This window comes from Plecotus auritus, assembly GCF_963455305.1.
Source record: "Plecotus auritus genome assembly, chromosome: 8".
Lineage (NCBI taxonomy): Eukaryota > Metazoa > Chordata > Mammalia > Chiroptera > Vespertilionidae > Plecotus > Plecotus auritus.
Genome location: NC_137782.1, coordinates 152,222,111 through 152,236,812, shown reverse-complemented (window position 1 = coordinate 152,236,812; position 14,702 = coordinate 152,222,111). Strand labels below are relative to the sequence as shown.

Below are 14,702 nucleotides of genomic sequence, written 5' to 3'. Positions count from 1 at the left end.
TCTAGGTGTTAACAACCAATCCCTTCTGACCCTTGTAGTACAGGAATATTATTATATACTAGAGGCCCGGTACACGAAATTCGTGCACTCTGGGGGAGAGGGGAGGTCCTCAGCCTGGCCTGTGCCCTCTCGCAGTACGAGAGCCCCCGGGAGCCCGCGGGGAGCGGGCCTAAGCCAGCAGTCGGACATCCTTAGCATTGCCATGGAGGCAGGAAAGGCTCCCGCCACAACCACTGCACTCACCAGCCATGAGCCCAGCTTCTGGCTGAGCGGCACTCCCCCTGTGGGAGCACACTGATCACCAGGAGGTAGCTCCTGCATTAAGCATCTGCCCCCTGGTGGTTAGTGCACATCTTAGCAACCGGTCATTCCACCGTTTGGTCAATTTGCATATTAGCACTTTATTATATGGGATAACCTAGGACATCCAAGGCACTGAGTTTAGTTTCTATTCTTTCAGGAATTATTAATTCGTTGATTTATTCATTATAACAAATATTTATTGTGTACCTATTTCTACTAGGCACTATGCTAAACACAAGGGGAAAAAACAAAGAAGATCCCTATTAAATTATAACAACTCCATGAAGAAGCACTCTATGGGAAGTAGAGAGTAGGAAGAGACAAGGCTGGCAAAGTTGCAGGAGCCAAACTATTACATGACCTGTCTTAGATCACTAAAGTATTTTAAATAAGGGGGCTAGGGTGGGGCAGGGTACAAGGGTCAAGTAAAGGTTACGTGTGACATGATGAATTAAATGATTAGGAAAGATTACTTTCAGTGTAGCAAGAAGGAGATAAGAGTAGATGTGGGGAAACCAGTTCAGAGGCCCCTAGTACAAACAAGAGAAGATAAAAGCCTGGAGTAACCGTAAGAAGATACAGATAAAAAGAACAGAGATTTGAAAGATATTTAAGGGAGCACTGAAAGAATGTAGATATAGGCTAAATATAAACTCACAAGATGTCAAGCAGCCCTAGGCACCTAACTTGCATAAATAGACTTTTGGTGGGGCCATTTGCAAAGACACAGGGGTTGGGAGGGAAAAGACAGATGAAAGTTCATGATATCAATTGGGGGCATTTTGAGTATCTCTCTTTTTTTTTTAAATTAAATGGTCTTTGCCCATTTCAGATTCCTAAAAAGTTGCCTTCTCTGATTGAACCCCATCAATTGCCACCTCCCTAATGTATACTGCCTGCTCTCCCAGTCCCAGCAATTAGCTAGTAGATTCTGTTCTGAAATGACAATAATAGAAAACCCAATTTACCCCAGGGGAGGAAGCGCCTTACTCATCACCTGGTTATCATTTATTTATTTAGGTTTTTTTGTAACACTTAAAAATATTAGTAAAAAGGCAGAAATATCACTAATAATAATTATTTTTCTCCCTTATTTACCATGTACAACTCTCAAAATAAATGATTAGGAAAAAAATTTAAAAGGAAAGAAAAACATGAATTTGAGCTTTCTTTGTTTGCTGACCTGAATCAGTGTCCATTGGGATGAGGCCTTCTGGGGATGAGCTCTGAATGATGGGAGCCACCACAGCAGAAAGACTGTAGGACATCAGAAGGAGCTTCTGCACCACAAGTCTCCATTCACTCACCAACTGCAGGCTGCTGCAACAAGGGTGTTAGGGAAATTTATACTAAAGCAAAAATCAGATTCTATAAATAGAAATTAATAGATAAAAGGAGTTGAAAGAATTTGGGTTTCAAAATTACGCATTCTATGAAATATTTAAGAAATAAAAATGTGGCCCTAGCTGATTTGGCTCAGTGGATAGAGCATCAGCCTGCGGACTGAAGGGCCCCAAGTTCGATTCTAGTCAAGGGCACATGCCGGGGTTGCAGGTTTGATCCTCAGTAGGGGGTGTGCAGGAGGCAGCTGATCAATGATTCTCTCTCATCATTGATGTTTCTATCTCTCCCTCTCCCTTCCTCTATGAAATCAATAAAAATACACTTAAAAAATTAAATTAAAAAACAAAAGAGAAATAAAAATGTGTGTATATATGTACATTTTTAATTATGTGTAAGGCCATACATTCCTTTCCCAGGACATATTCCTATAAGAGTTTGAAGCCCAGAAATGAGTGTTCAGGAGAGAACTGTGAATACACTTACTTTAGAGGTAATTTCTGCAAAGCCCTTGTTATACAGTGAACTCGCCCATACATTGGAAATGAAGCTGCTGCCTGAAGCAGAGAATTTTCGGCCTGACATACTTCTTCCTCAAGATTTTCCAACAAGCATTTGATAACTAGAAAAATTAAACAAACAAAAAACACACAAAGTAATGCAAATTTAAAAAAACACATAAATTTGTGAATAGCAAAACAGTTCCCATGAAAACACCCAACTCAACTGATCTTTATAGGAGAGGTTTTGAATTTAAAAAAAGATCTTTCAGGGTAGCCACCCTGTTACCCATTTCTAATTAAGGTAGAACCGAGTGTCTTTCCCTGATTTCCTGGATCCATTTACAGCATTCACTATGAATCATTCCTCCTAGAATCCTCTACCTGGGGTATTAGACTCTAGGCCCGCCCAGGTGCCATGTGCTGTTTGGACAGCAGATTTTTTAAAAAAATAATAGCTTTATTGTGATATAAATCATATATCATATATACATTTAAAGTGTACAAATCAGTGTTTTTTAGTTTATTCACTGACATGAAAAACCATCACCACAATCAATTTTATAACATTTTCATCCTTCCCCATCAAAAACCCCTCACCCATTACCAGTCACTCCCCTCCCTGCACCTCTCATCTTCCCAGCCCTAGGAAACCAAGGATCTATTTTCTGTCTCTTTAGATTTGCCTATTCTGGACATATCATATAAATGGAATCATATGATATGTGACTTCTTTCACTTAGCATAATGTTTTCAAAGTTCATCCATGTATCAAGATTTCATTTTCTTACAAATGAATAATAAATAGTCCATTGCATGGATATACCACATTTTGTTTATCCTTTTATCAATTTGTAGACATTGGGTTGTTTTCACTTTTAAGCTATTATGAATAGTGCTGCTATGAACACTGTGTGTATGAGTTTTTGTTTGGACATAGTTTTCATTTCTCTTAAGTATGCATCCATTATGAACTGAATGTTTGTATCCCCCCCACCAAGAAAAATTCCATGTTGAAGCCCTACCCCCCAATGTGGTGGTATATGGAGGTGGGCCTTTAGGAAGTAATTAGATTTCCATGAGGTGATGAGGGTGGGGCCTCCCTGGTAGGATCAATGTCCTTTTAAGAAGAGGAAGAAAACCTGCTCTCTCCCCTCCATATGGGCACAAAGCAAGAAGGCTCCTGTCTGCAAGCCACGAAGAACATACCCACCAGGAATGGAAGCTTCCAGCACCTTAATCTTGAAATTCCCAGCCTCCAGGACTGAGAAAAATAAATGTCTGTTGTTTAAGGCATACAGTCAATGTAGCTTGTTATAGCAGCCTCAGCTGACTAAGACAATGCCAAAAATTGGAACTGTGGAGTCATATGGTCACGCTGTATTTAATCTTTTGAAGAACCTAGACTGTTTTCCAAAGTGGCTGCACCATTTTACATTCCCAGCAGCATTTATGACAGACCCACTTTCTCCACAACCTCATCAACACTTGTATTATAGTCATCCTACAGGATGTGAAGTGCTTCCTCACTGTGATTTTGATTTGCATTTTCCTAATGGTTAATGATGTTGAACATTTTCTCATGTGCTTATTTTTCATATTTGTCCTTTTTTGCCTATTCAGAATGTTCACATCGGCATTATTTATTTTAAAAAGAGAAGTCCATCAACAAGAGAATGCATTAATGAACTTTAGTAAATGTATATAATATGCAGTATTTATATAAAATTCAAAATCATGTAAAAGTAAATACTATATTTAATGATATATACACAGGTGGTAAAACCTTGGTAAAAACAAGATGAAAAATTAATATAAAACAGAACAGTTATTATATGGTGGGGAGAAAGAACTAGGATAAAAGAGAGCCTTCAAAGGTGTGGCTGCTGGTGTATTTAAGCTGGGTGTTACCAAGTAGCTAGGGAAAAAAACTTGTTAAATTTTTTTAATTATTACTATTTAAATCCTGTATATATTTACATATTCTTTGAATATTTGAAATATTTCATAAAGGTTAAAAATGTTGGAGAAAATAATTTTCAACTCTATCTGACCTCTCTTAAAAAAAAAAAAAATCCCTACCTGTCCTTATTTCCAATACAATTCCAAAATGAAGATTTATTAGCCTAAAATTAAGTACATAAATCCCAAACAAATATTTGTTGAAAAGCACTATATCTAAACCAACTCGGGCCCTGGATTTTAGAACTAGCTATATGGAAAGAATAAAAGCAGGTGCAAGACAGGCAGTTAAAACATAAACCCTGACAGCAAAGGAACTCTCTGTTCTATATAGAAATAGCAAAGATGATCTGGATATAGGCATGGCAAAATTTCTTTCAAAAAAAAAAAAAAGTACATTTTTAGTAGAGAGTTTCATAATAGCTTTACTAATGTATATTTGTATATCTACTTATTTAACATGAACATCTGTTTAAAAACAAATGTTAGAGCTAAGTAAACTGTGCATAGAAGAAACTCGTGGTATTTTTATATGCTAGTAAACTACTATGCTGATAAACTCTTAAATAAAATAAACCACAAAGAAATGTTTAACCATTAAATATTCTAACCAAATGAGTAGTGAACGAGTAAGATATTGGTTTTGATAAATAAGAGCAAAAGGTCATTTACTCAATACAAACCCATCAATGTGTTCCTTTCTACCACAGCAGCAGACTTATCTCCATTTCCACATGCAGCCTGCTGAGCTTTTAAGTAGGCTGACAGAGATGACGGCAGGGCATTCTGACAGATTAAGAAGTTCAGCAGGTAGGAAGCTGTTACACAGTCATATGGTTTGGTGCTGGTGCTGAGCGCCAGTGCGGCCTGGAATAAGCCTTGCAGTTTCTCTGAATCCTAGAATAAAGCACAGATTTGGTAACTGTCACTAAAACATTTCTTTAATTTGAAGGAATAATACATATTTAAAAACAGGGCCTGCCACATAACTCAATAAGAACATCAACTTCCTTTCTCCCTAAATATAGGTTAGAGTTTTTATCACAGTAATTAACGATTATTATTAATCAGTTCTAGTGATCAGGGTCTCGAAAATAGTATCAGTTGGGAAATTCAAAATTGATACAACTTTTTAAAAAAGTACCTCTTTTTTAGCAAAAGTTTATGTTTTCCTATACAATTCTGCTATGACTACAGCCAGATCATTTCCATTATTTCTAGATGGAGCAGAGTTCTTTTGTATCCAGGTGTGTTTTACCTGGGCAGCATACCCTGCCTTCTTCCTTCCCCCTTCTCATAGAGCTAGTTTGAAGGAGGAAACTACAAATCCATACAAAAATGTAAAGCCACAAGCCTATTCCTGGCAAAGATCCATGTATAGGCATGGAAAATAAGCAGACAAGCCTCCGAAATTCTGCATCAGCTCTCCCACACCTATATCTCATATACAAATCCACTCACATAGCTCATGATAAAAAAAAAGAAAAAAAAAAAAAACAGAACAAAGCATGGGAAGGCAGAGAGCTGAGGACAGGAGATGTGGTCCTAGTCCCAACTCCAGGGTTGACATGGTGCCTGTTCACCATGCTGGAACTCAGGGTTTCACTGCTCCTAATATTGATTTGACTAGGATTATTCCATAACTGTCTAATATAGGGAAAAATCATTATAAACTTAATTTTGAATTTCATTATATGCATTCATAATTACTGATGTCTAATGTACTAATTCAAATATCGGTTTATTTCCATTTAATTCTTTGCCTTTTGATACGTTTAATTTTTTATGACCTAAAAAACTTAAAAGATAGTGGCCAAAAGCCACTATTTGAAAGGACCAATTAAGCATATAAGCCATTTTTTGCAACTGACAATAAGTCTCTGAATTCCTTAACTAACCAATTAGTAAGAACACAATGGATAGCCTTTGATAGCCTTTGGAATATAAAATATCTTTGTTCTACCATCTGAGGTCAATCAAAATATGATATGAAGGAAGACCTTGGATATGTAGCTCTACTATATGTGTGTGTGTCTGTACATATACACACATATATACATATACTAGAGGCCCCCTTCATGCACTGGAGGGGGGGGTCCCTCAGCCCGGCCTGCCCCTTCTCACGGTCCGGAAGCCCTCAGAGGCGGGAGGCAACTGGCGATAAAAGGAAGGTGACGCCCCATCACACCTCTGCTGCTGCCACTGCCAGCAGCACAAGCTTCAGCCGGCCCTGGTTACCTGAGCCTCGGGCAGCCCTGGTCGGCTGGGCAGCCGCCATCTGAGGCTTGCCTGCACCTCGGGCCAGCCCTGGGCGGCTGAGGGGCTGAGGGCGGGTCTGGCCACATGGCACGCCTGCCACGCCTCCCCCGCCCCCAGCACAGAGTAGACTGGGCGCCACCATCTTGTGGCTATGGGCGCCGTCATCTTTTGTGACGGTGTGACAGTTAATTTGCATATTCCCTCTTTATTAGATAGAATAGATAAAAGTCCTTAGAGAGTTTAGATTAGCATTCAAGAATGTTTTAAAGTTAACTACATTAAAAATTAATTATATATTAATATAAAGCATATCCAAAGAAAGACTTTGGAAATATCCTATATAATAAAGAGCTAATATGCAAATGGTAGTCACATCTTCATACCATAATGGCTCAGACATTCAACACTGGGGAGAGAGGAATGGGGACCAGCCAGGCACAAATGAACTCGTGAGAGAGGATTGGGGACCATCCGGGCACAAATGAGCTCACGAGAGAGGAATGGGACCAGCCAGGCTGTGGCCTGGGAGAGGGACAAGCTGCCTGCTCCACGGTCCTGGGTGCCAGCAGCTGTGCGTGTGTCTGTGGCCCAGGAGAGGGACAATCTGCACGCCCCACGGTTTCCGTGGTCCTGGGCACCAGTGGCTGCACCTGCGGCCTGGGAGAGGGATAAGCCACCCACCCCATAGTCCCGGGAACCAGTGGCTGTGCCTACACTTGCAGCCTGGGAGAGGGACTAGCCACCCGCCCGCAGTCCTGGGCGCTAGCAGCTGTGCCTACGCCTGCAGCCCGGGAGAGGGACAAGCCGCCTGCCCTGTGGTCCTGGGTGCCTGTGGCCAGCCAGAGGAAGGGAAGCCTGGGTCCTGGGTGCCTGTAACTGGCTGGAGGAGGGAATCTTGGGTCCTGAGTGCGGTGCGAGGCAGAGGCAATTAAGGGTGATCAGGCCAGCTGGGGAGCAGTTAGGGGCAATCAGGCCAGTAGAGGAGCAGTTAGGGGCGATCAGGCAGGCAGGCAGAGGTGGTTAGGGGCGATCAGGCAGGCAGGCAGGCGAGCAGTTATGAGCCAGTGGTCCTGGATTACAAGAGGCAGTCGAACATCCCTCAAGGGGTCCCAGATTGGAGAGGGTACAGGCTGGGCTGAGGGGATTCCCCCCGCACCCTGTGCATGAATTTCATGCACTGGGCCTCTAGTGTAATTAATATTTTAATATCTTGACTACCTATTCCTAAGATCACTTTACCAATATGCAAACCAGACCAGATATTAGAACCACCCAAATCCTACAGCAAGCCACATGAACTACTAAGTTTTCTGAATTCTGCAATAGTATCTAAAGACCAAGCACACGTTTATCAAATTAGAGATACAGAGGCCCCCTAAGGATCCTTCATAATTCACATAAGGACCAAGTCTTTCATATAGATGCAATAATGTACCTTCCCCACTCCAGATACTCTCAAAATATTTGCCAGGAATGAGAAATCCTATATAATAAAAGCCTAATATACTAAGTGTCCAAACATTTGTTCAACCGTTCGACCAGTCTCTATGACACACACAACCACCAGGGTGCAGATGTTCCCACCGGTAGGTTAGCTTGCTTCCGGGGTCCAGCTGATTGGGACTGGGCAAGACAGGTAGACATGCCTGGAGCCCTCCCCGGTCCCTCCCCAGCCCCAATCATGCACCAATGGGGTCCCTCAGCCTGGCCTGCGCCCTCTCGCAATCTGGGACCCCTCGGGGATGTCCAAGAGCTGTTTTCAGCCTGATCCCCGCAGGCCAGGCCTCTAGTAGTTTTATAAATATGAATATAAATGTGTATTACAAGTCTAGTGTGATGAAAGAAAAATAAGGAGCAAGGAAGAGGGGCGTGTGGGAGAGGAGAAAGTGGAATGAGAGAAAGTATCTTCTTTAAGATCTCTGTATGGTACAAAAGTAAGAAGCTGAAGCACCAAAGAAGCTTCTGCTCACCAGAACACCTGAAAGACCACAGGGATAGGTGAACACTGGAGAGCAACTCCAACATGGATTCAAGTTAGAAAAAATACGCTGAGATCTTGCAATGCCATCTAGAAGCCATGGGACAGACACCTTGTAACATGTGCTCCTACAGAATCCACTGCATCTACAAGCTGCCATGCCCTAAATATAGCCTAATAGCTGGAGCGGAAGGCTCCAGCTGCAGCCCCTGCAGGTGACCTTGGCCTTTATACAGCTCTAACAGAAGCCATAACAAAGCTCTAAAGCCAGTGACCCCACAGCTGCTGGTGAGCTCACAGCTCTAGAATAAGCCTAAAGGGCAAAGCAGAACCCTGAGCTAGGGAGCCCCTACAGACCCATCCCCATGCTGTGACCTCATTTCCAAGCCTATCTTTGGTTTCCACCCCAAGGTGGGAAGTGCAAAGTGTGAGGAAGAGAGTGGGGGCTGGGGATGGAGTCGAACTCCCAGGGAGAGAACTGGTTGTTAACCTCAAGTACTCTGAGTTTCAGTCTCAGTTTAGTTATTGCTTGTTGGAAGATCAGAAACGTATTTACTACCTCACTTAACACTCAGCTTCCCAGTCTACTAAGCAGGGAGATTATCTCAAAAATTTTTACTCCAGTTACTGTAAGTGATGTGTTTTGATCAAATATTAACATGTCCTGCCGAAACCGGTTTGGCTCAGTGGATAGAGCGTCGGCCTGCGGACTGAAAGGTCCCGGGTTCGATTCCGGTCAAGGGCATGTACCTTGGTTGCGGGCACATCCCCAGTGGGGGGTGTGCAGGAGGCAGCTGATCGATGTTTCTCTCTCATCGATGTTTCTAGCTCTCTATCCCTCTCCCTTCCTCTCTGTGAAATATCAATAAAATATGTTTAAAAAAAAAATATATTAACATGTCCAAGGAAACTGGAGAGACCACAGTTAACTGAAATCTACCAATAATCTCGTAAACAATAAAACCTACTGCCTCCTACACCTCCTTTTTTATCAAAACAAAAAAACAAAGCTCACTGATTTGGACTTTATTTTCCTTGACAATACTTCCTCCTCCCCCACCATGGATCCCCACCTCATCACCCCACAACAGTAGATGTATTAATGATAACTGAAACAGCCAGAAGATATAAGAAGGCAGATGCAAAAAGCCTGGACAATCCACTGACTGTTTTAACTGTTGCTTTAAACCAAGTATGTCAAACTCGTGGCCGGCAGGCTGCATGCCTCCTTTAAACCTGCTGGCCACGAGTGTGACATGCTTGCTTTAAACAGAAAGTTTTCATGCATACACATTTACAAAGGAAAAATCCAAATACCTGAAATTGTATAACTGTTTTTGGTAACTTCATCAGAAGATCAAATGCTAAAAGTTTCACTGTTTCAAAAGTGCTCGTAAAACATTCCATTAGTGTTTGGAAACGACCAACATCAATATCATGACTCAGCTGATACACCGTTTGGACTTGACCTAAAAAAAAAAATACACAAAAAAATAAACGAACATTTAAAAGTCAATTAAAAGAAAAAAAAGTCAACATTTTCAAGTTATTTGGACAAATTTATAGAAAATTCATACTTCATACTTTACTCATAATAGCATAAAAGAATAATTTTTCCATTAATTTATTTCATAAAATGCTAAAATAATAGGAAGTAAAAAATTTTTTAATTTGTTTAAAACCACTTCATTCTCTTTCAAAAGGTTACATATTATATAACAGACAACTAAGTTATATTTTGAATAAATAAAAACCAATAAATTAAGAATTACATCTTTTAAAAAAATCTTCATAAAACTTCTTGACCTAGGAGCCAAAGTCCTACCATGTCTTAGTTGAACTGACACTGAATAATTAATATGACTTAGCCTAATAGAATTACTGGGCATCAAAGATAAAGAAGAAATCTTTTGGCCATTCAGGCAAAAAAAAGCTAAATTCAGCCACAAAGTGGAAAAACTTAGTCTGGCTGCACTCTTCACCAGAGCAACATGTAGAGCTAGAAGACAGTGAAGCAATGCTTAAAAATTTCTCAGTGAAAGAAGGCGTGACAAAAACCTGTATATCAAAATCCTAATTCCAGTATCAAGTATAACAGCAATATAAATATTTCTCAATGTGCAAAAAATTAAGAACTATGTTTCCCCAACTCTTCCCAAAGAAAGACTAATGTTAGCCAACCAAGAAATGAACAGGAAAACTATCACAAAAGAATGATGGCAGTCACTGAATTCATTGAACTCTAAGATCAAGATGGAACAACTATGGCAAATAATGGGTTTCATAGCAGAATGTGAAGAATATTTAACAGCATTTAACAAATCAACCCCTGCTAATAACTGGAAACATTCCTATGATTACTTAATTTGAAGAATGTTGTTCAATATAACTGCTTTTAATTTAATCTTTACTCACAAGTTAATATTACTCTGTGAAACAACCAGAGCAAGAAAATGAAGTTTTTGTCACTTCATTCACACCTCTGCTCAAATTTGTTTCTTCTATTCAAATTCAGATACCTCTTTTCCCTTACTCTTGCCTGATTATTCTGGCTAAAACTTTGACTACAATGGGGAATAGCAGTGGTGAAAGTGAGCATCTGTGTCTGGTGCCTGATCATAGGAGAAAGGCTTTGTCTTTACCAGTGAGTATGATATGATGTTGGCTGTGGGTTTTTCATGAATGTTCTTTGTTATACCTAGGAAGTTCCCTTCTAGTCCCAGTGTGCTGGGTGTTTATCATAAAAGGGTGTTGAATTTTGTCAATACTTTTTCTACATTAATTGAGATTATCATGTGTGTGTGCATTTCCTTTGTTCTAATGTGGTGTATTACATTGACTATTTTTTTATGTTGAACCACCCTTACATTCCTGGGATTAAATTCCAGTTACTTAGTCATGGTATATAACACTTTTAAAACACTGTTAGATTTGGTTTGCTAGTACTTTGATAAGAATTTTTGCATCTATATTCATAAAGGAGACTGGCCCACAGTTTTCTTGTGGAATCTGTCTGGCTTTGGTATCAGGGTGATGCTAGCCTCATAGAATTAGTTAGCAGATGTTCACTCCTCTCCAATTTTTTGGAAGCATTTGAGAAGGATTGGTGTTACTCTTTCTCTAAACGTTTGGTAGAATTCACCAGTGAAGCCACTGCTAGGCTTTGTTGAGAGGCTTTGTATTACTCTATCTCTTTACTTGCTATAGGTCTGCTCAACTTTTCTATTTTTTTCTTGAGTCAATAATTTTATATTGCTAGGAATATGTCCATTTCATCTAGGTTATTTAATTTATTGGAAATACAATTGTTCATAGCATTGTCTTACAGTCCTTTTTATTTCTGAAAGGTCAGTGGAAACATCCTTACTTTCATTTCTGATTTTAGTTATTTACACCTTCTTTCTTTTTTTTCCTAGTATAGTCAAAACTTTGTCAATTTTGTTGATCTTTAAAAAAACCAACAACCCCAACTTTTGGTTTAGTTTAGTCTCTGTACTGTATTTCTATACTCCTAATCTTTATTATTTCCTTCCTTCTGCTAGCTTCCAGTAAGGTTTGCTCTTCTTTTTTTAATTCCTTGAGGTACAGTTAGTTTATTGATTTGAGATTTTTTTTTTTTAATGTAGGCATGTACAGCTATAAATCTCTCTATGAGCTCTGCTTTTGCTTCCTCCCATATGTTTTGGTACGTTGTGCTTTTGTTTTTATTCCTCTCAAAGTATTTTCTAATTTCCCTTGTGATTTCTTCTTCACCCACTGGCTGTTTAAAGGCTCTAGTCAAATATGAAGCCTTCTCTGTATGAAACGGCTAGCACTCACATCCTCCCAGGCAGTCCATATCTCCCTCCCCTTCTCTTCCTGAAATATTTTTTCATATACTTATCCCCATCTGAAATCCTACCTGTTACTTGATAACTTACTGTGTGACTCCCTTCACTAAAATCTAAGCTCAAAAATGGGAAGCACTTTGTTTTGTACACTGCGTATCCATGGCTGCATCCTATCTAATAAAAGAGTAATATGCAAATTAACCATCACTCCACGACAAAAATGGTGGCCCCCATAGCCACAAGATGGCGGCGCCCAGTCCCCTCAGCCCCGCTGCTGGAGTGTCCGGGACTGTCCGCCAGAGCAGCAAGGCTGGATCCGCAGCCGGAGGGGGCGGATCCAGCCTCCCCGCTCCACCACTGCTGCAGCATCTGGGCCTGTCAGCCCCGCGGGGGTTCGCGGGACCAAGCGGCAAGGCTGGATCCACCCCCAGACATGGCAGACAGAGCCCGGACAGCAGGGCTTGGGGGCTTCCTTAGCACGGCGGCAGCAGGGAAGCTCCAGGACCAGCAGACAGAGCCCAGAAAGCAGGGCATGGGGGCTTCCTTAGTGTGTTGGTGTTGGCAAAGCCCCCAGGCCTGGCAGACAGAGCACACTGCAGGGCACTGGGGCTTCCTTCGCATGGCACATGGTGGCGGCAGGCAGAGAACGGACAGCAGGGCATGAGGGCTTCATCTCCATGGCTGCAGCGAAACCCCCAGGCCCCGCAGAGAGTAGAGAACCATGGGAGTGGGCCTAAGCCATCAGTAGGACATCCCCTGAGAGCTCCTGGATTGTAGTAGAGGGTGCAGAATGGGCTGAGGGACCCCCGTACACGAATTTCATGCACCGGGCCTCTAGTGACATATAATAACTAAATAAATATTTACTGAACCAACACCTTTACTCTAATTATGGAATCAAGTTTTTCACCATAAATACTGTGATATTTTATTGAGTAAGAAAGATGCATGTGCTTATTCTTCTTGAACTAGGACATACTTGAGGAAAGGAAACCATGTGACTAATCCCAAATCACAGACCTTCTATAAAATAATATAGAAACCCACATTAAACTTCTTGTGATAAAGATGAATAACAAATTTACATTTCCCATCCAGTATTTCATGGTCATATCCTTTAAAGTTAATGGGTATAGTGTGGCTTGAACCATTTGCATTACCCTCACATTGTTTAATTAACAGAAATATTGTGATGTCAGTCACTGCCCAATTATATGTGACTCATTCATTAGGAATATGACTCAGGTTTTTCATTTTTAAAGTACATTTATGTATGTTAAACTACTCTCTCAATTGAAAAATTACCAGCATAATTCAGCCCAGTGTTACTTCCCCTACACCTAGGTGCAACTATACAGAAAACTTTTTGCTAACTGGATAAGCAATCACTTGTAGGTAAAACTTCATTTTCTAAGTTCAGTTGCAGTACAATTGAAATTCTCTTAACTGATGGATGCCTCTATATACATTTTCTGAGGCTGTTGTAACAAATTACCACAAACTTGGTAGCTTAAAACCACAGAAATCTATTCTCTCACAGTCCTGGAAGCTAGAAGTACAAAATCCAGGTGTTGTTAGGGCCATGCTCACTGTGGAGGCTCAAAGGGAGAAGTGGTGCTGGTCTCTTTCAGCTACCGGTGGCTGCCAGGATTCCATGGCTTGTAGCCATAGCTCTCCAATCCTACTGTCACACTGACTCCTCCCTGTGTCAGATCTCCCTTTGCCTCTCTCTTATAACAACACTTGGGATGGCATTTAGGCCCATCCAGATAATCCAAGGTTATGTCATTTTAAGAACCTTAACTTAATCACATCTGCAAAGAATCTTCTTCCAAGTAAGGTTCACATTCATGGATTCTAAGGATTTGATGTGGATACCTTTTGGAGGTCATTTTTCGGCCTCCCACATCTACTCTCATCAGGTGATCAAATTTACCATCATGAATAATGGAACAAACCAACATTATGTACCTCCTGCTATGATGCCCTGAGAAAAACATCACATCACCTATGAGATATTCGTACCAAAAATGCAAAATCTGAGTGAATTCATGAGGAAACAACAAGACTGAGATACATTCCTCCAAAATGTTAATGTCACGAAATAAGACGCTTTCCAGATTAAAGGAGGCTAAAAGAGATATAACAACGAAATGCAATGTATGATCTTGAACTAGTTCCTGGATTACAGGCAAAAAATTATTTTTCTAAAAAAGGCCACTTACTGGGACAACTGGCAAATTTTTAATATAGGTCATATGTTAGATAACAGCATTATATCAACATTAAATTTCCTAAACTTGAGCATTGTGTTATAGTTAGAAAATTAATAAGAGAGATAGATAAAGCAAATATGGCAAATTCATGAATAATGTCATTTTGTTCAACATCCTTTCTTAATAACATTGACATAGGGGCGGATTTAATTCCCGGCAAAGGCCACTTTCTGTGTGGAATCTGCAAGTTGTCCCCGTGTCTGCATGGGTTTTCTACGGGTAGCCCAGTTTCCTCCCACATCCCAAAAATGTG

The 14,702-nt window shown here is 40.6% G+C and overlaps 1 protein-coding gene across 1 annotated transcript in view; it reads right to left on the bottom strand.

The window, feature by feature from the left end:
- Positions 1-14,702, bottom strand: part of THADA (THADA armadillo repeat containing) — a 316,640-nt gene that overhangs the window by 275,232 nt on the left and 26,706 nt on the right. Inside the window, exons 16-19 of the mRNA XM_080685255.1 lie at positions 9,661-9,812; positions 4,790-5,003; positions 2,131-2,266; positions 1,487-1,623 (exon numbers count right to left, since the gene is read on the bottom strand). Coding sequence (XP_080541381.1) covers positions 1,487-1,623; positions 2,131-2,266; positions 4,790-5,003; positions 9,661-9,812 — 639 coding nt within the window. The remainder of the gene's footprint in view (positions 1-1,486; positions 1,624-2,130; positions 2,267-4,789; positions 5,004-9,660; positions 9,813-14,702) is intronic.